We start from the raw sequence: 22151 nt of genomic DNA on the forward strand, positions 1-22151 counted from the left end.
TTTGAATGGAATCAGAAATTAAAAAGAAAAATGCAAAAACTATCCTTCATTGCTTATTTATAAGACTAATGGTATATCCGTAAATATCTCTAATGCATAACCGAATAAACCCAAAAGTATGCATTAAAGTGTTTTCCTGGGAATTCTTTTTTAGTTCCCCCAAAAGATGCAAGACTTTTTCGTTGGATTTCAATAAACTTAATAGGAATTCTTTATTTCTGGAAAGCAACACTGAACGTTTTCCTACATTTGTTGGCAATCGTTATGGCTATAATAATATTTGTAATCATAATATACATACATAATTATTTACAGGCGTTAGGCTAAGACTAAGACTATGTGCTACCCTGTAGTTTTTTAGTTTGATTCCCGCCTTGCCTTGGCATTCACTAAGTATATATATATATATCGATATATATATATATTATATTATATGTATATTTAAAAGTTTTGTGTGGGCGCATCATGTGGTTTAGTTATTTCTTGTTCGGCTATATACAACTTTGGACTAGATGCTGTGTTTCAAAGAACTCTATGTACAATGCGGGAGAATCGAGGGACTCTACGAGTTAAAATACTAGCTGCTTAAAATCAAAGTAAATACAATGCCATAATGCTTTGCTGCCAGGCTACCAGTTAGCCAAACTTTACAATAGATATACGGATATATGGCGGTATTCAGCAGTAGGCTCTAGGAATTCTAAAACATTTCATTTTGTTTTGTGCCGTATTTGCAAGACACTAGAGTTGCCTAAATACCACGTATCGAAATCGTAGGTATAGATTTGATTGCGTGTGGTTCTTAAGTGGGTCAAGTACAGAAATCCGTTGCGCTGCCAATTGGGAAAAAATCTCTTAATTCTCTCTCCTCCTCCTAGTGCTCCCGTGGCTCATCCTCCCCTCTCCCTAGATGTGCAGTGTGGCTCCGGGTGGGGATGTAGATCCTCCGGCTCCCGGCTTGGTGGAGCTCTGCGGTGGCTCCAGATCCTTGGACTGCTCCATGTCTATCACCAGGCAGTCGTAGGCTGGCGGCGGCAGCTCGTACTTGACCACACTATCGTAACTTGGCGGCAGTGAGTCCACAATACGCAGCACATCGTTCTGCGAGTTGATCTGGAAAGCATGTGAGGATTAGCAAAAGGGTTTCCATATAAAACGATGTTTTAAAATTATAAGACAGATTGAAGTTTCCCTGCCTTTTTAAAAATTGTATATAAATTAATAGCTTCTTAAGGTAACTATTTTGTGAATTTGTCTAACAAGACTTCCTAATCTTTAGTTTGGAAATTCTACATTTTCAAAGAAATAAATATAAATAACTTGTGGTTTCCTCGATAATTTGTATGAAATTTGTAATTGTTAAATCTTTGTTGGTACTCACATGTGGTATTGCTCCATTGGTGGCTCGATTTCCCGCCTCATCGATGGGTCCCGCCCAAATGCAGACGCCCATGCGGTGCGTGACATATCCGCAGATGATCACGCTGATAAACAGCATCCCGATGCCCAGTGCGAAGACCAGCCAGCGTGACTCCGCAGTGTTGTCCCTCAGATTCTTTTCTAGCTGCAGGGCGCACAGGATCAGCACGGGCACGGCCACCATGGCCACCAGCAGGTCGACAATGGGACGCTGGGTGCTGGGTCCGGCGTTCAAAGGACTCCGTCCGGAGCCATTGGCCGATCCGCCGTGGTGGCCCAGCGAATGGGAGCCAAAGTTCTGGCTGCTGCTGTTCGGCGTCAAAGTGGAGCGGGCCACCACTGTGTTGTGGTTCTGAAGCACCATTCTGGAAAACCAGAGAAAACTCGAGGGTTACACAGGGAAAAAAATGAAACAAATTGCTCCAAAATAACATTTAACTTCAAAAGCAATACATTTCGATATTTCAAGAATAACATAAATTTAGAAAATCTCCATAAAATTCTAGCAAATTAATATCATACGCCAAAAGCAAAAGACCAAATGTTTTTGGTGATTTCGGTATGATTTTAGATTTTAAAGAATAATAGTTATTAGGAATATTAGTATACAATGCTTCGCAATTTTAGTAAAAAACAAAATACTACAAAAGAAAGAAAATTTGTTTCTTAAGATTTCGATATTATTTCAGATTTTCTATAAATATAATAATATAGAAAATCCCTATAAAATGTTTAGCAATTTAAGGAACATAAAATTATATTCAAACAGTAAGAGATCAATTGTACTCTAGTTTTTATACCCTTGCAGAGGGTATTATAATTTCAGTCAGAAGTTTGCAACGCAGTGAAGGAGACGTTTCCGACCCTATAAAGTATATATATTCTTGATCAGCATCACTAGGAGAGTCGATCTAGCCATGTCCGTCTGTCCGTCTGTCCGTCTGTCCGTCCGTTTATATGCAAACTAGTCTCTCAGTTTTAAAGCTATCTGCATGAAACTTTCCCAAAAGTTGTCTTTCTATTGCAGGTAGTATATAAGTCGGAACGAGCCGGATCGGACGACTATAGCATATAGCTCCCATAGGAACAATCGGAAAAATAAATGAAAAAAAATTATAACTTTGCTGTTTTTTAATTTTTTGTTTAGTTCTTCGACATATAGTAATGGTAAAATATTTCCGATTTACGGTTTAAATTTCATCAAAATCGGACGACTATAGCATATAGCTCCCATAGGAACAATCGGAAAAATAAATGAAAAAAAATTATAACTTTGCTGTTTTTTAATTTTTTGTTTAGTTCTTCGAGATATAGTAATGGTTTAATATTTCAGAATTACGGTTTCAATTTCATCAAAATCGGACGACTATAGCATATAGCTCCCATAGGAACAATCGGAAAAATAAATGAAAAAAATTATAACTTTTCTGTTTTTTAATTTTTTGTTTAGTTCTTCGACATATAGCAATGTTTAATTATTTCAGAATTATGGTATAAATTTTATCAAAATCGGACGTCTATAGCATATAGCTCCCATAGAAATAATAAAAATATATAAAATAACTATCTAATAATTGAGCTGCAAATAATCATAGTTTCAATGTTTTTTTTTAGCACATACTCAAGTAATAATTTAATAATTTAAATGTTTTCAAAAGTATTTAATTAATGCAATAGCTGCAAGGGTATATGAACTTCGGCTTGCCGAAGTTTGCTTTCCTTCTTGTTTGACATTATTTTAGATTTTCAAAAGCATTAATAATTGAGAAAATTCCTGTAAAAAGTTTAGAATTCTTAGAAACTGGCTCGACTTACTTCGAAATTTTGGGGGAACTTAAGTTAATATATATTTATTTGATTGAGACTAATCTGAGAACACCTAATATTATTAGGTTTTTTTCTCCGTGCGGAGCCTAGCGGTTCATGTTTATTCGTTGGGAATAGTGGATAATTGGGGGGCTCAATTGTTAATCCCCAATGAATAGGCATGAGAGTTTGGCAGTGGAAGCGGTTCCGATCGCTAACTGTAATCACTGAGACAATGGGTTATTCTTTTCAGCATACGATTAGGCCAATTTCATAATTTGTATTAGAACTTAAGATTGGTGGATTACCAGAACTTGATAATGCTTTAGAAGTCTTTCTTACAAATATATTTTTTTAAAAGGTAAGTAATTGAAAACAAGAATTATTACGTATAAAACTGGATCATTGTTTAGTTTTATAATACAACCGTAACACCAGAGTATAGGACTCTAACGTTTTTCAACAATTACGCGAACGAACACTTTCCTGCTTAATTGCTGTTTTCGATTTGTTTGGTAAATATTTTGCGTATACCGCATTGGGTTAATAATATAATAAACATTTGATAAACGCCCCTGCCTTCCCAATAAAATCGACTGCGTCAGTGAGGCGCAGACGGTGGAAACCAAATATTTGCTAAGCGTTTCTCGTTTGGAGTCCAATTAACATTGGTTAGCATTCAATTACCGGGCAAGATGTATCATATTCCAATGCCTATTTGTGTGTGTGTGTGTGTCCGTGATTGTGTTTGGGTTTGTGGTCTATATATCTATGTATCGATATATCTATATGTGGCGAATACTACTCGTACCTGGGATCAAAGGCGTTGCTCAGCAACAAGTCGTATACGGGGCGCATTTCGATATTTCGCTCTTTCTTCGCTCTCTACTTTGTTTTTATTGATATCAATTGGTTAATTTATAAATGTCTTTGAATTGTTGTTGCTAGCATATTTATTCAATGATTTGAGTGTGACATATGAGTTTAGTTTTTGTAGCAGTCTTTGATTTTACAGCCATCTATCTGTTGAGGGTGGTTATGATGAGGAAAATGCGATTACATAATTACAAATTTCGTACAAAAAAAAGTTTTGAACATTACTATGTAATAATTTATTTAGCTAAACAAGACTCACATAAAATTAATATTAAGTTTCAGCATTATTGCTATTTATTTAACATGTTAATATAATTTTAACTGTGATCAAAACATTCCAATTAATTGGTATTAATTGCTTTAACACATTGTTGTATAATTTGTTTTAGAGAACTTCGATCTTTCCTCAAACATCTAATGAATATTTTGAATTTTTTCTTGACTGGAAATTAATACTATTTTATTCGCTTGCTTCTTGTTTGAGTTTAATCATTGAGTAAACAAAAACCGGCTGTTTACATTTAATTTATATCTATTTATATATGTTTTGCTTTTTTTTTTATATAGTTTGTAATTTATGTGCATGTTTTTTGTGGTGTTGTTTTGCGAGAGGAGAACTTTATGGTTGTGTTTTTTTACACCGACTCGAGATAAGACCGAAAATCAAGATGAAGTGGGATTGTCGCCTCACAAGGCGTATACTTGATTTGCTAAACTAGGGGCGATAATTCATTAAAGATCGCACTTATCAATATGCCAACTGCAAGGGGGAAATCCAGTTCACTTAAGCGATAAGGGCGGCACGTGATTATTTGCCGTTCTTACGCATTTATTTGTTTCAATAATAACATACTATTTGCACATTGGTTACCAAGGCGTCTGTCAATTAACACACTCAGCATTGGACTTGACTTGCAAGAATTAATTGAAAAAATTAAAAAAAAAAAAAAAAACAAAAGCAAATGCACAAACAAAAACAAAGAGAGAAAAGAAAACACAAGGCACAATGGGAATTAAAGCCAGCTTGGTCGGGCTTAAACCGATTCGTGGCGATCTGGGCCGGTCAAATGTTGGAATCGGACTGGAAAAGCGTCCCGCAAAAATGGCCATATAGCACAATCGGAGTATGCTGTCAGCTGAGAACCCCAAAGCTGCGCTTGATGGACTTTGGACATACCCTTAATGGTGGAAAAGTAAGGGGAAAATTAGAGCCTAAGCCAACAATAAACATTTCAGCACTGACACCGCATAATTCCCACTGCTGGCAAACTAACTTTCCAAATCAGTCAAACTCTATTGCTATTAGTTTTCGCAATTATCTAACTCACTTTTACCCTAAAGCTGTATCATCTAACCTGCAATTAGTTCACTTTTACTGATTGTTAATTATACAATTAACTTAGAAACTTAGACCTGTAATAACTTTACTTTTACTGATCGTTCAAGGTTTACTTTTCCAAATTTAAAAAAAAAAAAGTTATCATTGTAACAATACCAGTTCTTTATTAGTTTATCAATAAGTTTTAATCAAAAACCTACACTCCTTTACGAGAAATATTTACTCCTGCCAAAGTATATCCAGTTTATAGATAAAATGCCCACATTTTTTGTACAAATTAAGAGATAGCAAGCAAACACACAAACATTTAATTACAGTTCAGGAATGAAAAGCTAAGCAGAAAAATCGTTTCTTTTTTTTTTTGTGTGATTTCGAGGCGAGATATAAAGAAAAGGGAGTGAAGAGGTGGTAATTGCACAAGAAAATAACGATAGCGGGCAAGTTAATAAGGTTCTTGTCATCCGGCTTTATCTACAAAACCGGTTGCAAGCCATTGCTCCTTTGATATTCTGAACTTTATCTGAAAGTTGTCTGAACTCTGGTTGAGATACCAGGGAATAGATAGCGTGGCGACAAGTCTTGATTAACGCTGAAATACTTAAGATCTCTGCACAAGGGAATGCGGCGAGTTTCCAGATGGAGGGGGGAAGGGGGGAAAGAAAACCCCGCCGATCAGACAATGGAAATTTGCAATTATAATTGCAACTGCGTCTGGTGAATGAATGGCGGAGACCTCGTCGCTTACAATAGATATACTTAATTGCAGTCCATATATAGATTCAGATACAGATGCATCATATGACAAATGCAAATATGATATATATGCGTATATATACGCACATGAGGAGAGCCATTATCAGTCCTTACTGATAAGACAACGCCCCGACTTTGCTCAAATATAAACCGGTTGTAAAGAGTTTGTCATTGATTGTCCTCGTTTTTTCCCGTTCCCCGCCGCCTCATTTGAATGATTTAGTGCTGTTGTTAATTTATAAAGTTTGCTTTCTGGGTGAGGACCCAATTTGGGACGACTGCGACAGTGATTTGCGTAAGAAATTGGGGCGCATTAACCTTTATCCATGTTTTTCGTTCTTATTTCTCTCGAATTTCATTCTGCGTACATTTCTGCATCCCAGAAATTATAAACTTATTTGAGTCCTGATTTGTGTTTGCTTTTGGCTTCAACGGAAATTGTAAGTTAAATAAGTTAAGAGCTATTTCACTGAAAAGTATTTTTAGCTACCCAATACACTTTAGAAACAATAAATTAAAATTACCATTTAAATTTGATTTATGGAACACCACATTACTGTTCATATTTATGAACAACTTATTCAATTATTTTTAATATCAGAAATCTCTTAAAGCATCAATAGATACAACTCCAAGAAGTGAATCTTTGGCTTGCACTTCCGTATCTTATAGATATATACTTCCGGCCCAGGGATGATATGCGTAGTAATACGTGACGTGATCTGAATTTGGAATATTTTTCGCATATTTCCATTCACAAATTGCATCAGCGTCAGGGCGACAATCGGATCGAGTCATTGACCAGATGTTAAAAGGCCTGAAAGGCACATTTAAAGGCACGTTGAATCTGTGATATGGGCATATAGTACACGTATCTTAACCAGTTGCATGTGCACATTGGCAGCTGACTGGGGGAATAAAAAATGATTGCCTAAAAACACAAATTAGTTGGAAGCAACGCCCACAAAAAACTGGGAAAATCGAAAGGAAAACCAGAAAGAAAAGCAGCTAAGTCGTGGGTAGAATATACAGATATTGTATAAATAAAACCCCAGCAATTACATTACCGGCTGAGCTTGACTTTGAAAAGAGAGACTTTGGTCGCGAGTCGAGCGTCAGCAGTGGCCCAGAAACCCAATTGGAGTACAAATCAGCCAAGTGCAGAGATCACCAGAACATTTATCGGTTCCACATGCGACATATCGAATTTCTGATGACTCGACTTCAGTTTTATTTTAGAGTGAACTGCACTTCTGTTTCCCGCTAATTTCGCATTTAGGGTTACGGTTCTTGTTTTCTTAAGACCTCCGCATTTCTTTATTTATGCTCTCCAGTATGCCAGATTTACAAAGAATTAGCCAAGCCGCGAAAACCACAACAAGGCCGTAAAAGTATATGATTCTCAGTAGATGAGTGAATTTCCCTATTTGTTTTCTGGAGCTAATGCGTCATATGGATATACCATATGATTCAGTCGTGCCCAAGATACTCGTGTTGGTATATCCAGATTGGCCGGGCTTGCTGTTGGCCTGGCATCTTCTAGGTGGGCTTATCAACCCCCGATAAGGAGGACAATGCAGCTTAAGAGTGCCACAAAGATATGGATGTAGTAATAGTACTATCTACTCAGTGGGAATTTTTTTAGCCAGTGGCTATCATACAGAATTTCCCATTAGTTGCCAGGGAAAAATGATTTACTGTTGGCTGCAAACAAAAATGCACCGAATTGGAGAAGATTTTCATCGGATTACATGAGATATCATGTTCATTGTATATTCTAACGCCGGAACCGAAGGTTCCATGTTTATATGAGTTTCTCCAATTTTTCCAAGCGAAAAATGAAAATACATAAATAAACAGTTTCAAAGTTTCGAGCAATTGCTTATTACTACTTAAATAAATAAAAGATAAGGAAATTTGATTTGCTCATTCTAGGAAATTGTAAATTCTATTACTCAAAGAATATATACCATAATTAAAATTTCCAAAAACAAACTTAAAAATATTTATGCTTACGTAAAAGTTATTAGGTAAAAAAAGTCTTTAACGATAAATTTAAAATAATTTACGAATTAGATTAGATTGTTGTGTAATTTACAAAGCGTTGTTACTTCAGGAAACTCTTAACAAATACTTAACATTTATTACCAAAGTTTCCCTTGTAGCCCAGAACAATGCACAATCTAATTAAAATTCCTTGGACGTTATTTCCGACCTCCCTCACCATTATCCGATGTGTGGCAATCTATACGGCACAACACACACATATACCAAGCACAACAATTCCCTTAATTGCCGCGACAAGAAAATCATAAAAACTAAAGCAGAAAAAGAAAAACTTGACGAAACTGACGCCCACAAAAACCGAGGCAACAAATTCTTGGGAATTGTCTGGCCCACTTTGCAAGGGAGTCTGAATCGGATATATCAGACGCAGCACAGCAGCGGGCAATGTAATAGGAACTAATAAACTCAATAATTAAAAATTTTTATTTACTTTTTTTTTGGAAACCAATTTTTTTAACATATAATTTAAAAATTTTCTTTTAACTCCGTTTGCATCATATATCATAACAAATTCTTACAGGTAATGAATTAAATAATATTTAAAATAAAAAATATAAATAAGTTGCAACAAAAATAACCTAATTGGGTGTTAATCTCTTGATATATATTGTATTAATACAACTAGGCTTTATTTGGTGTAAAATAGGGCCTGATATTTTAGAGCAGAAGTACTCTTATCTTGCCCACCACTGTGACCATTGGTGCATCTATATGTTTAAGTGCTTTACATGAACCAGAAACAAATGAAGAGATGACGATGCCATGGGGAGGCAAAATTAATATATTAATTGATCGGATCTCTGAGTGTCGCTTAATTGCGAATGGGGGAGAATTTGTTTGTCGATGCTTTTTGATTGACTCAATTGTAGGAGGCCGAGGGAGGGGGTTCGTGACCCCCTGTGAAGTGAAAGCTTCCCCAGAAAAGATTCCCCACTACTTCACTTCTGCACTTCTATATTTCCTGTTTGGTCACGTAGTCAAGTTTTTGACAATAATTGGTGGCCATCGTGTTGTAGGAATAAAAGTGCCTCGCTCGTTCTGCTAGTTCATCTTTTATTCTTTTTAATTTTTTTATTTTTTCTCATGCTGGACTGGGCAAGAAGTGTGTGTATACAGCGATACTATATATAGAAACTAATGATGAAAAAAAATTTAATTTTTTTGTCTGCTATCAATAAATTGTATTTATCTGTTGTTGCTCGTGACGATTCTTTTCGTTTTTGTGAAACAAAAACACTGGGAAGTGAGGAAACATTTTTTGTTTACTTTTTTTCCGAGGGGATTGCAAAATATTGCTTTGTTACATTCCTGATAAGGGATGAAAATTAAAACACCTGTTTTCCAAGCGGTACGATAATAGTTTAAAATTTTGCCAAACTGCATGGCCCACTTAGAAAAAAGAAAGAAGACAAGTACAAATATGCACATCAGCTTTTTTCGGTCTCTTTCGCTCCTTTGGCTTTTGCCACTTTGTGCCTTTTATTTATAGCCTTAGAAATAGAGGGGGTTTTGGGGGGTTACTTGTGGTAAACATGTTTGTCGGCATTTCTTACACTCGGGAAAATATTATAGTATATTACCAAACAATAAAAGATGATATAGACAGAAAATATAATCTTTGCTTTAGAAAAATAAACCAAGCAAATTGAAAATTTGTCATGAACTTTGTAAAATCTTAAAGTAAAATTTTAAATAATAAACAACAAGGATTTCCAATGAGAACGTCATCTTAATTTACTATACTTTTGACCTATACAAAACATTTTGATAACATTAAATACAAGTACTTAGTTTATTTGATAAGCAGACGTAAATATGTAGCGACCAGCTAAACGTTTTTATAATGGACAATTCTCGTTGATCCTTGCTCCGGGATTTTTATTTCAAAACGAATTTTAAAAGGATTATAAGGATATATGTTTTTTTAATATTCCAGGTTTAAATTTAAAGTTAGTTTAAAATTCCAAACTAATAATATGTGCATTTAAAAAGAATTTGTTCTATGTGTACTCACTCGAAAATGTTTTTTTGGCCGCCAATGATTTTTCTCTCTGTCTCACGCACTCTTTCTCTCGCTTCGGGTTAGCAATTCTCCTCTTCACATTTGAGGAACACCAAAAACCAAACAATAAAAATACAAACAAAAAGCACCGAAATTTTGTTTTCTTTATATTGAAAATTAAACACGCGCTTCAATTGTTTTTCATACGTTTTTTGTTATATTGTGATTATTTGTGTGTTGTTATGTTTTGATTATTTTGCGGTGGCAAATGAGATCGTTGGCACAAGTAATTGCAGCAAGTTGAATGGACTTTCTCGTTTTTCGGGTATTTTATATTTATCGGTGCTGGCTTTGGGTGTACTCGTAGTGCTCCTTTCTGAAGTTTGGATCCTCGCCGCTCTCACAGAAAATCCAGCGCCTGTGCACCATTACAACAAATCGTGGATCGATACTTTCCTCCCCGCGCAGGATTCCCAATCCTCGATTCTTTTGTTTTTGTCCACTTCACTGAACTTTGGAGCTGTGGATCTGTGGATCTGCGGATCTGTGGATCTGTGGAATTGTGGAACACAACGAGATGCTGCGGACGGACGACCGGTCTACGAGCAGGAACTGCGTTCATATACACATCTCGATCTCGATCTCGGGGGTATATAGAAATGGATTTTGTTATTTTCAGTTTTTTCCGTCTTCTGTATTCTGTCTTCTGTATGCTGTCTTCTGTCTTTCGTTCCCCTGTTCCTCGGTCTTTATTCGGTCTTTATTTTGCTGATCTGATCGTGTGGGTCTGAGAACTGAACTGAATGTCGAACCAGAGGCGAAGATTGCTGAGAAGCGACTGCCAGATCGCCGACGTCTGCCTCTGCCAAGTGCCTCGGTTTCCTCTGCCGGCGTCGACTTGAATTCGGAATCGGAATCGGATTCGGATTCGGAATCGGTGGCGTCTGCGTTGGCGCTGTTACTCTTGCTGTTTTTGGGATTGGCGAAGATGCTTCTCCGCTCTCTGGTCTCTGGTCTCCATTCTTCGCAGCAGAGATGCTGCAAGCTGTAATCACAGCAAAACAAAACCTTTACACATGTGATTTTTATGGTCAAACGTCTGAAAAAGTCCATTAAATATTGGTATATTAATCAAAACTTTTGGAAATAAAACTAACATTTTGGTATGACATTCCTCTTTAAACTCGTCCATTCGATTGGCACTTACAGTTGATAATTATTTAGTGTTCCAATTTTTGCGAAAAATAAATTTGTATTCCAAATTCTTGCTGAAGCCTTATCAAAATTTTCTTTAAATACGAAGATGCAAAGGGGTTTAATATTTTTAAAAATTTATCATTTCTAAAATTCGTTTGCAGATTGCTATAATTCTTTACCCACTCAAAACTCTACCTAACTTGTCTAAGTAATTACCACTCTGAATCAAGTATATACTGATCAAAGTCACAATGTTCGAGCCAGCATCATCTCTAAGCGGTATATCTGTGAAACTAGTTATGCTCTCTTCCCCTCGCACACTCTGGGTCACCGATGATCATCGGCCTGGCCCGAAGTGTGAATCGTGACGCGAGCCGAAGACTGCCTTCGCAATTCTACACAATGCTTTGCTCTCCTGCTCTTTTATTTCTAGTGCTCGCTCGCTCGCTCTTTCTCGGGAGCCGGAGCCTGGTGATAAGAGATGCCGTTATCGTTATCTGATTGCCAATGTGACACATTGAGGCGACGACGGGCCAACGCTTGTTGTTGTTGTCCCAGCTTTACGATCTGCACACGCACACACAAAAAAAAATATAATGATAAGAAGACACCTCTTCTGTCTTTGGTCTTCTGCACTCTTATCTTCCCACTCCTTTATCTTTATCTTTATCCGCACATTCTTCGCGGGGCAAGTGGTGAAATTTGCACTTACTGTTATTTATTTGTGTCTTTTTTTGAATAGTTGGCTCCTAGAAATGTTTATGGGTATTATTTTAATCGTGGACTGGGATTTAACATCTTAGCGGGGAACTTAGTTTCAGGAATTGACTTAGAAAAAAAAATATAGATATTTTTTATTAGCCACTGCTACTATGAAAATGTTCGCAGAAAAGTGTCAAATAAAAGCTCAAGATAAAAAATGTATTATGCATGTTTATTTTGCAGTATAAAACAACTTCCATTGAAATATAATGTTCGGTATTAAACTGGAATTTATGAATAACTACAAAGAACTTTAAGATACAAAATTCATTCCGCATGTCTTCTTTTTGTACATACAAAATAAAGTTCGAGTTGCTTTTTATATTTAAATGGGAATATAATTCAATGGGTTGATTTTGAAAATTGTGTCAAACTTGTACGCTTTTAAATAATTGACAATTTATTTAACGTATACTACAGTTGTCACAAACCTATTTTTTGATTTATTGCCATAATATATTTCATATTACATTTTCAATGGTTTTTCATACTTGCATTTTATTTGAAATAGTTGTTAATCTTAGGATTCCCTAATCGTTGACTATATGAAGCTTGACTGTATCTTACCTTTTCCGTTATCAGACTAATTTTTTTGATCTGCCAAACTTGAACAATAAAACGCGATTGCGTCATCCAAATATTGTTTTGTGTTGTATTGTCCGCGTACTCGTGATCGGTGGAATTAAAATAAATGTGGGTCAATGGATTATCAATGCCCCGAACGAGGCGTCAAATAGACAATTGCCATTACCCTGGATACCCTGGAGAGTTGGAGATGGCAGGCCGGTGATCGAGCCGTACCGTTACCATAAAGACATATAGTCATATAAACAAATGGACAAATAGATAGTTCGATGAACACATGGCCAGTGCAATGACTCCAGATCGGCACTTTTTTCCAGGTACTCAGAACGGAGAGAACTGGGCATAGAGAAGGGGACACAGTCCCCATTTAAGGTTTTATAGCAAAAACGTGATCGGGAACTCAACCCCCTGCCCCTTACCCCTCACCCCTTGCGAAAGCATCCCCTTTGGAAAAAACTTGTGCAAAATGCTGGTCACGTCCCATGCTTCTGTATCTGTATCTGTATCTCTAAATGTATCTGTATCCGTACCTGCATCGCAGCCAGCACTACCATTCGTATCTGTATCTTGGCTTGGCCAAAAAGCCCTGCCAAAGCAAATTAGATAAGCCATGGCCATATTCCGGGAGACAAATTGATAACGGGGCAGCAAAGCTTTATTGCTTTTATAGCTTAACGGGACGGGAAGTCGTTGTTGCTTAGGCTTATCTCGAGACCTCGCTGGTAAAAATGGAAAACAAAAAACAACAAATAACAAGTAAGCAATGGTAAATGGGTGGTTGTTTCACCACCCGCAACCCGATTTGGGTTTGGTAGAACCCAAATTTCAGTTTTGGGGCTTTACCCATTTTCAACAGAAAACACCTGTTTTTATACTCACGAAAAGTTTCTGCTGATGAAACCACTCACAAAAAAGTTCCCTTGACAAAATAATCAAGTGTGACCATGGGATGTGGTTATTTTTTATATAAAATTGAACGTTTTTTTTGGGAAAAAAATGTTACTGATTAAATAAATATATTAATAGAATTTATGTGGAGTCATGATAAAATACGAGATAAATTTAAAGTTACGTTCTGCATATGACATTTTTCTCTTTAAAATGTTGATTTATAGATCTCCAGGCAAAAGCGAAGTAAAATTATAAAAAATTAACAATTTACTTTAATTAAACCCGTAAATTCTGTAAAATTTGCAAAGAACTATAAAATCAACTACAATACGATCATAAATAAAACGCAGTCGTTGGTTTTTTGAAGTTTGTGTTTTAGTTAGTTTTGTGTCACAATCAAATTAATTTATTTTGTAACTTGTGTTTTTGCTGCTTAAATTGCGCTTTAAATTTTTTATCTTGGTTTTTGTTTTTCTTGCTGAACAATTTACAATAAACGCGGTCACTTTTTGTGTTTTTGTAGTTTTCTTGCTTGTAGTTGTTTTTGTTTATTTAATAGTTATTGTTTTGTTGTTGTTTTTTAAATTTTTTTATTTGTTTTCTGCTGGCTAAACCTAAAAAGTTTTTGCTGTTGTTTGTTGTGTACACGTACATATATCGAATATTTTTTTTGATTATTTGATTTAATTAGTTTTCTCCATATCAAGTGGGATGTTTCCTCATCTAACCTTTAGTTTTTCATCGATTTTGTTTAGAGTTTTTATAGTTTCCGCTACATTTAATGGTTATTTCCGTTAGGTGGGGGGCGTTGGAACAGTAAAAGGGGGAAAACAGTTGGCCAACAGTTCCTATATGCATATATGTAATTATATATAATCTGGCAAACGAAAACAGTAGAAAGCCAAAGGACAATGTGTGTGAGACGAGGGGTTTCCCTGCTTCTTCTAGTTTTAGCTTTGGCTATTTTGAAATCGATTTAAATTTGTCACTACCAACACACAGACGCACATCGAGATATATGGTATATATCATACTTTATAATTTTTAATTTTACCTTTTAAGTTTGTCTTTACTTTCTTTTTCTTTTACTTTTACTTTAACTTTTACGTTTACTGAATTCTGCATACTTTATTTGTTATAGTTATAGTTATTATTTGCTTGTTAATTTGTAGACACCATTTACAATTACAATTACAGTTACAATTAAATAGACACACACAATGCGATCCTAATTAAATACATTTAATACGCCTCTGATTTATGTATCCACTGTATTTTTAAGCCCAAAAGAAGGCAGCAGAGTGCATGAGTGTGTGTGCAAATTACATGTGTATGTATAGTTCCAAGTTCCAAGTTCCTTAGTTTATCTAGGTCTAATTGCTATTCCGAGAGATCCTAGGATCGGTTTGATGTTTCACATAAATATATAGCTGCGCCAACTATCATACTGTTGCGGTCAAAACTAAAGTACTATCGCCACATTTAAAAAAAAAACATAAATTGAAGTATCCTCTTGCAGAGATTTATATTTACAATAAAAAATATTTAAATACGTTGATCTAGCAATTTTAAATTATATATTTAACAAATCTAATGATCATAATGAAAATGAAAATTTGTTTGTTTTAGTTTTTGTGCAACTCTATTCTATTGAAATTTTGTTAAACTATAATGCTTGCATGAAATCATAAAGAATAGATTTTAAGGTTTTTAAATTTTTTTTTTTTTTTTTGTTGGGTTCACTTCTAGGATTGCAAACTTGCAAATGATTGCTTTTAAAAGTTTTAATATTATATTTTTGTCTCATAGTTTGCTATGGTAGTACTACTATGGTTTTGACCGCAGCTGTAATAGTAAAATTTTCGAGGCTTACCCCGTTTGTCCAATCCGAAATTGTTTGGGAGAGAATTTCGAGAGAGCCAAGTTCGTTAGGGCTATCAAGTCTCCCTAGTTTTGTAGCCCCTTTATTTGTTTGTAAAGCTCACTTGTTTTTTGTTTTTGATCTAACTTCCTATAAGCTATCACACCTTTGACCCTATCTATCCTACTTCACCGCCCCTTTGCCCACCCGAACTTGGCTCTCGCACTCTCTTGCTTCCATCCTTTCTGCTATTAACTTAATGCCTATTATTAACATATTTTAGTCTAAACATTTACTAGAAAAAAAAAATACATTTACCCTCTCTTTTGCTCTCACACACCAAGGAGCACACAGTGAGCGACAAAAAAATACGTTTTTCGATTAAAATCTTTTTTGTTTTCATTTTTTTTTGGCGCCTTAACGATATGTGAGTGTGTGTCTGTGGCTATGCAGGTTACTGTGTGCGTATGTGTGTGTGTGTGTGAGCGAGAGAGAAGGATCGTCGAAAAGAGACACCCAATAACGGTGATAAAGGAACTTAAGTCAACGATTTTTCACATTTCTTCAGATGGGTTTCATGGGGGGATCGTGCTAGTCGGCTGAAAAGCTGAATGCTATGTCATCGCATGCTGACAAAAGCTGCCTGGCATGTTTGGTTATTCAACTTTAAAATTAAGTAAGATTTGCTCCGTCATGTCGTTCTATTTTTAAGCTAATTCTCTTAATTTGAATATACCTCTTAAGTTCGGGGATTTTCTGCACTTGCGTGTTTTTTTTTTTTTTTTTGTTGGTGTTTTTTCGGTTACAGTTGACAATTACTAGTGGTTTCCTCTTGAGTTTTTCTCCATATTTTCTTGGTGTCTTCGATTACAATTGATTTGCTTTTCGGTTAATAATTAATAATTCGTATTTGCTTGTATATAATATGAATATGAGAATAAGGTCTCGGCGGTTGTTGGTGTTGTGTTTCGTTTTCATCTTTTCGCTTTCGGTTGTTTATTAAATTGAGGATGGCCTAACAGAAAATCGCTAGAGAGTTTAAAACAATTATTAAGTTGGCCCTAAAGTATGTCCCATTTTTTTTTGTTGCTAAACTTGAATTTTCAATAATTGCTAGCCTAGACATTTCTAGACGTTTTTAACGGTGGGGGAATAGTTCCCTAGTTTTGAATTTAAGGCTACTGTTAATCAATTGTTTTAAAATCTCCGTCGATTTGGACAAACCTCCAGTATTTGTATCGTTATTTTGTGTTTTCTTATTCAAGCCTTTGGCAGTTTCTTATTTTCATCGTAAGTGGTGTTTCCTTTTCGTCTGATTAAGAGGGAGACAGAGAGCCAGCTAAACAGCGAGATGGACACTATATATGGGGTACTGAGTGGAGAGGCGGGTGGGGGCACTTTGGGGGTAACGCATAATCAATCGACAACCAATCAATCAAACTTACAAAATAAACGCCTACAAAATCGGTAGATCACGCGACACAGCGGCATTAAGAGTAAATCAAACTAAGTAACACTAAGTAATGAGTAGCATATGAGTACCGAGCATATCCAGTACAATTGGTAATTCCCCTGGCCCAAAGGCCGTCAGTCCTAGCCGACTGCGATGACGGGGAATCCCCGCAGCGTATCTCAACGTTTCACCCCGAACAGATTCGGTATGGACTTGATCTTCTTGCGCGAGCAGTTCAGGTAGTCCTTGTACATGTCGGACCGCAAATACCGGGAGTACGAGTCGCTCTTCATCAAATGGTAAACGTGGGAGGCGGCCACGTCGAAGCACCACCGATTGGGCCCAGTGGGCGAGTTGACCGCCTCGCGGGCCAGCTCCACCGACTTCGAGTCCACGTTCACCGGACAGGGGGCGTCGGGGGCCAGGAACTCCTGCCAGATCTTCTGGATCGCCTCCTTGATCTCCGACTGCGGCAGCGCCTTCATCTCCTGCACCGATTCCCAGAATCTGCAAAGGATTTGGAAGGGATGTTATTAGCCAACACAAAACGGGGCACTTTAGAGTTATCACTATCCCTAATAGTAAAAAATTCTAAATTATTATTGTATCTGCTTACTATTACATAATTTTTGCGTAAAAAATTAAAAAAAAAAAATTGTAAAATAGTAATGTAAAAGTTTTTTATTATTTTTTTTTAATTTTTGTTTTGCTTAGTGCATTATTGCCTTTGTAAATAATTAGTTTAAGGTTAGCCAAAGAAATTGGTAACTGGTTATTTACTCTCTTTTCACTTGACTTTATTTTCATAAGACCATAAAAGAACTTTATCTATAGGGTAGAAAACTCTTCTATTGCCTAAGCTTTCCACTCTACTACATTTCCCTAAATAAATTTAAAATTCTCCTGGCACTCACTTGAGGTTCTCGCCACTGTACTCCTTCTCCAAAAACTTGGTGAACTGCTCGCGTCCGATGGCATCGTTGAGCAACTCGCGCAAACTGAATGCCCAGCGCTTCACGCGCCGCACAGGAACTTCTTTGCTGTGGGGTAGAAGTTAATAAATTATTTATTTATTTCAGTTATTCAATCAAATAAAGCTCACCTATTCTTCTCAGTATCCCACATCTCGGTGCTGTCCGTTTGCCAAGGATTCGGCAGCTCCGGTGAGGTTATAAAGTAATCGAACTCATTGTACTGATCGTAGTAGGCGACCAAACTGTTGAAAATTAATAATAATTAATTAATTAATTAATTAATAAAAAATTTCTAAATACATATATAATATTTATAATATGCTTACGCCTCGGCCGCCTTTGACACTTTGATTGTCCGCCGCTCGAGCTTCTGTTTGCGCAGGGCGATGATCCGGGTCAACTGCTCGACGGGATTCTTGGCCAAGGAGGCGCCGGCGGATCCGGTTCCATGACTGGAGCCACCCCGCCTATAAGCCTTCTTTATATCAATTTCGGTGGTGTTGACGCAGCCGGGCATCGGCCGATGGACATCCCAGAAGGCCCGCTCCTGCGAGTCCAGCACCTTCCGCTCCAGCTTGTCCCGCTTCTTGGCCACCTTGCTCTGCGATTCGGCCTGAAAATTGTATTTATCACAAACACATTATTGTAATAGTATTATGCTTGTATTGTCAGGATAAGAACGTAGAATGAATAAATATTATATAACATAAACGAAGGGTAATAAAAACAATCAATAGGCTTATTTAAATTTTTTTCAGTGGTCGATGCTGGCGATTTTCAATTTACTATAATATTTTTGTGACTGGCACATTAATGTAAAAGTATTATACTTAAAATGTTTATGTATGTATAAAAATATATCCGAAAATTTGCTGTTGTCTTTATAATTTCAGTGTCTATAATAAATTCATTAAAGAACATTCGAAATAAAATATGAACCAAAACCATATTTTATAAAATAAACCTTGCTTAAAGGCTTAAAGCTACAATTTTGCATCCAACATGATAAATTTAAAGGCAAAAATTCGACTGAATTCGAATTACTTCGGGGAATTTAAGTAGTTACGGAAATTCAAAAGAAAATATACATGGGGATTTCCTGGAAAAAGTTTCATTTTTTCGCGTCCGAAATGCATGTATTTTTCCAGGAAAACGTTGAATGACAAATAATAACTATTTTATTAAATAAAAAATCAATTGACAGCAATAATTAACGCAAGAATAAATCGTGTATATTTTATGTAAGAAAAAATTCCATTTTCCAATCAACTTAATACAAACTGATGTGCTCAATTAAATTGAAACTTTAAACCGCTTTGAATTCAATGAAATCAATTTTTTTCACAATAAAATATAAATAAATAAGGCAATATGATGATTTTCCGGCAACTGACCTGCATAAATATAAACTCCCATTTCCTGGAGAACATCTTCTGCAGCTTGGCCAGATTCTCGGCCTCGTAGTCGGCCAACTCGAGTCGCGTTTTGTTCTGCATGGTGCGCTTGCAGAGGTAGACGGCATAGTCCGTATTCTCGGGCTCCCAGCAGTTCGAGGGCCAAAAGTAGGGCGTCTGGAATCTGTCCCAGAAACTCTTATTTGTTGCCGAGGCAATGCTTTTAGGATAATGATTGTGACACTTACCTGTAGAAGGTGCCGTCGTTTTTGACAGTCAGCGCATGATCATCGATGGGGAAAATGTAGCCGTGCGAGCTGAGCAGGTGGGCGAAGTGCAGCGCCTCCGTCACGTCCTCCACGTCGAAGTTCTTGAGGATCCAGGCCACCAGGTCCGCTCCGGTGAACACCGACGGCACCTTGCTCATGAACGCCTTCACCGTGCGCACGGCCACGCCCGTCGACTCCGCCTGCATCTTCTCGATTATGGCCTCCATCTGCGCATGGAAGTGGTTTAATTAGTGCCAATTGTTTGCAAAACGTACAATCAATATATAGTCGGACTAAGTTTAAACTATTTCGTTTAGAAAAAGAAAAAACAACATTGTTGGACTTGAATTCAAATAGAAAAATAAAATAAGAAGCAAAAGGCCTATGTTTATTTAAGTCAATTTCAAAGAATTAATAAGAATTTGATCAGATTTTCATAAATTGATGGCTAAATTGGCTATCTAAATTTCTGTTTGATAGATGTACAAATATAGTTAAATATAAAAATAGTTTTAAGGCTTAAGTAAATTTTAAACATTGTAAATACAAAATATACATAAATAAATGAATAGCCTCTAAATAAAAACCTTTGTATATTTATTTAAAACACATTATATATATTGCAATTAAGTTAATTTTTTAAAAGTAAGTCACTGGTATTTTATAGTTAAAAAATAAAAGTTGTTGTCAGCCATTACTAATGGAAAAAGTTTACTTTAGTCGTACTTTGTATAACTCAAACTCTTACGAGTAAAATCAATTATTTTTGGTGGCAGCTGGTGGTTTGAGTTGACTGCAGGAATGTACGGTTTAAATATAAAATCAATTTTACCTTTTTGTACACTAATATGTTGGGTGCATCTTCGTTCTTGCCGCCGCGCTGATGGTGCGATGATGCCGAGGGAACCGCTAGTGCCGATGAAGTGGGCGGCGTGGGCGGCTGGGAGGCCGACTGCTGACCCGCCGACGACTGCTGTTGTGGGTGGGTGCTGTGGTGGTGGTGATGGTGGTTCCCGCTGACGGTTAACAGACCGCCGCCGCCGCCGCCGCCGCTCTGCTTGCCACCCGCCGCCGCCGCTGCCGCCGTCGATGAAGAGGTGGCCGAGGAGGAGGAGGAGGTGGTGGCGGTGGTGGCGGTGGTGGCAGCAACGGTTTTACCCCCCGAAGTGGTCGAGGTGGATGTGGATGTGGATGCGGCGGATGAGGATGTGGATGCGGTGGTTGCTGGCGTGGAAGCCGTTGTTGCTGTTGCCGTTACTGTTACTGTCACTTCCTTGGGTGCTGGTGCTGCTGCTGCTGCTGCTGCTGATGGAGATTCCTTGGCCAGGGCCGTTGATCCTTCGGTGTCCAGGAAACCGCCATTATTACTGCCATTGGGCAGTGGCGAAGGGATGGTGGCGATGGCGGTACCATTACCATTTCCACTGGATTGCGCCTCCTCCGAAATGGCCACCGCCAGCGGATCGCTGCTGTTGCTGCTGCTGCAGTCCGTCTTCGCCGGCGCCGCTTGGCTGCTGGCATTGGTGGCTTGTGTTTTGTCCGCCTCCGAATTCATTGTTACCATTTTCTCGAACGGCGATACTCCAGGGAAACTCGATTTCCAGAGCTGTAGCTATTTTTAAACGCTGGGCGCAGGGGCGTGGGTGCCGGCTGCTTGTCAAAGGGCGGTTGTTGTTGGTGGTGCTCCTGCTGCTGCTGCTGCTGCTGCTGATTTCGCTTTAAAATGGGGGTGCTCTTCTTCTCTCAGCTCTCCTCTGAGTGCGTGTGTGTGTGTGTGTGCGTGTGTGTTTGAATCAATTTGATGGCTAAACGATTTTTTATTCAGCTTGTAGGGGTCATTTTGCCTTTTTTACTGCCATTTTCCCAGCGTTTTCCACCCGCTCTTCCTTGGTTTTTTCACTAGGTTTTTTCCTGTTTCCTTCTTCCCCGTCTTTTTTTTCCTGTATGCTTGAAATTTTTAGGAGTTATGACACACACACACACACACACACACACGCTTCCAAGGCGTTGGATTGTTTTTTATAATGCCCCAGCAGTTTTCCTGGTTTTATTGTTATTTTATAGATTTTAGGAGATTTAAAATTTAATATATGTTTTATTTTTATTTAGCAGGTATTTTTCCCAGTTTTAACTTGCTGTTGCTGTTGCTCCTTGTACCCCTCTCTCTCGCACTCGTTCGCTCTCTAGCCCTCTCTCGCTCTCGCGCGACGTGTTTTTTAGCTTTTAGCCCGTAATCATTTTACGGCCCAAAGTCAATCGGCTCCTTAGAGCTTCCTGCTGATAGTCCTTCATCGATTTTTCGTCCTTCCTACCCCATAAGCTCTCTCTCACTCTCGAACTCTCTCTCTCTCGGTCCGCTCTGTCGCTCTCTTTTTGGCCTCCGCATGCGTAAATACCGTTGTTTACATCCTACCAGCTGTTGCCTATCGAAAGGCATTATTATCGAGAAATATTGTATCTAAAATATTGCAAGCAAACAAACAAAAAGCAAAAGATAAATGTT

The 22151-nt window shown here is 37.4% G+C and overlaps 4 protein-coding genes across 5 annotated transcripts; all 4 read right to left on the reverse strand.

Moving 5' to 3' along the window:
- Nucleotides 1-187: 187 nt before the first annotated feature.
- Nucleotides 188-10410, reverse strand: LOC128264483 (uncharacterized). 2 transcript variants are annotated; one of them, XM_052999979.1, is made up of 3 exons: nt 10275-10410; nt 1382-1784; nt 188-1113 (listed from the first exon to the last, which is right to left on the reverse strand). In XM_052999979.1, the coding sequence occupies exons 2-3, from the start codon at nt 1781-1783 to the stop codon at nt 907-909; spliced, it is 609 nt and encodes a 202-aa protein (XP_052855939.1). In that variant the 5' UTR covers nt 1784; nt 10275-10410; the 3' UTR covers nt 188-906. The 2 variants fall into 2 exon arrangements, with proteins under 2 accessions (XP_052855939.1, XP_052855938.1); XM_052999978.1 differs by lacking the exon at nt 10275-10410 and adding an exon at nt 4037-4259.
- Nucleotides 10411-10595: 185 nt separating this feature from the next.
- LOC128264489 (uncharacterized) lies at nt 10596-11096 on the reverse strand. The gene has a single exon (XM_052999986.1). The coding sequence runs from the start codon at nt 10689-10691 to the stop codon at nt 10599-10601; it is 93 nt and encodes a 30-aa protein (XP_052855946.1). The 5' UTR covers nt 10692-11096; the 3' UTR covers nt 10596-10598.
- On the reverse strand, nt 10938-11469 carry LOC128264486 (uncharacterized). The gene is made up of 2 exons (XM_052999982.1): nt 11420-11469; nt 10938-11361 (listed from the first exon to the last, which is right to left on the reverse strand). The coding sequence occupies exons 1-2, from the start codon at nt 11452-11454 to the stop codon at nt 10938-10940; spliced, it is 459 nt and encodes a 152-aa protein (XP_052855942.1). The 5' UTR covers nt 11455-11469.
- A 2740-nt stretch (nt 11470-14209) lies between these two features.
- On the reverse strand, nt 14210-21917 carry LOC128264465 (regulator of G-protein signaling 7). Its single transcript, XM_052999950.1, has 7 exons — nt 20481-21917; nt 19628-19875; nt 19380-19563; nt 18312-18598; nt 18114-18227; nt 17926-18051; nt 14210-17518 (listed from the first exon to the last, which is right to left on the reverse strand). The coding sequence occupies exons 1-7, from the start codon at nt 21210-21212 to the stop codon at nt 17191-17193; spliced, it is 2019 nt and encodes a 672-aa protein (XP_052855910.1). The 5' UTR covers nt 21213-21917; the 3' UTR covers nt 14210-17190.
- Between the last annotated feature and the right edge of the window lie 234 nt (nt 21918-22151).

This window comes from Drosophila gunungcola, unplaced genomic scaffold (assembly GCF_025200985.1).
Source record: "Drosophila gunungcola strain Sukarami unplaced genomic scaffold, Dgunungcola_SK_2 000071F, whole genome shotgun sequence".
Taxonomy (NCBI): domain Eukaryota; kingdom Metazoa; phylum Arthropoda; class Insecta; order Diptera; family Drosophilidae; genus Drosophila; species Drosophila gunungcola.

What these genes read in the sequence shown, in the direction of transcription:
- LOC128264483 (XM_052999978.1), bottom strand. Translation starts at nt 4,083, where the DNA reads ATGCGCCCCGTATACGACTTGTTGCTGAGCAACGCCTTTGATCCCAG. An exon ending in AGCAACGCCTTTGATCCCAG is followed by an intron (nt 1,785 to 4,036) that starts GTACGAGTAGTA and finishes CTGGTTTTCCAG; the next exon opens with AATGGTGCTTCAGAACCACA. An exon ending in CCAATGGAGCAATACCACAT is followed by an intron (nt 1,114 to 1,381) that starts GTGAGTACCAAC and finishes CATGCTTTCCAG; the next exon opens with ATCAACTCGCAGAACGATGT.
- LOC128264489 (XM_052999986.1), bottom strand. Translation starts at nt 10,691, where the DNA reads ATGGTGCACAGGCGCTGGATTTTCTGTGAGAGCGGCGAGGATCCAAAC.
- LOC128264486 (XM_052999982.1), bottom strand. Translation starts at nt 11,454, where the DNA reads ATGGACGAGTTTAAAGAGGAATGTCATACCAAAAT. An exon ending in GAGGAATGTCATACCAAAAT is followed by an intron (nt 11,362 to 11,419) that starts GTTAGTTTTATT and finishes GGACTTTTTCAG; the next exon opens with ACGTTTGACCATAAAAATCA.
- LOC128264465 (XM_052999950.1), bottom strand. Translation starts at nt 21,212, where the DNA reads ATGGTAACAATGAATTCGGAGGCGGACAAAACACAAGCCACCAATGCC. An exon ending in AACGACGGCACCTTCTACAG is followed by an intron (nt 19,564 to 19,627) that starts GTAAGTGTCACA and finishes TTTCTGGGACAG; the next exon opens with ATTCCAGACGCCCTACTTTT. An exon ending in TACAGTGGCGAGAACCTCAA is followed by an intron (nt 17,519 to 17,925) that starts GTGAGTGCCAGG and finishes AATCCTTTGCAG; the next exon opens with ATTCTGGGAATCGGTGCAGG.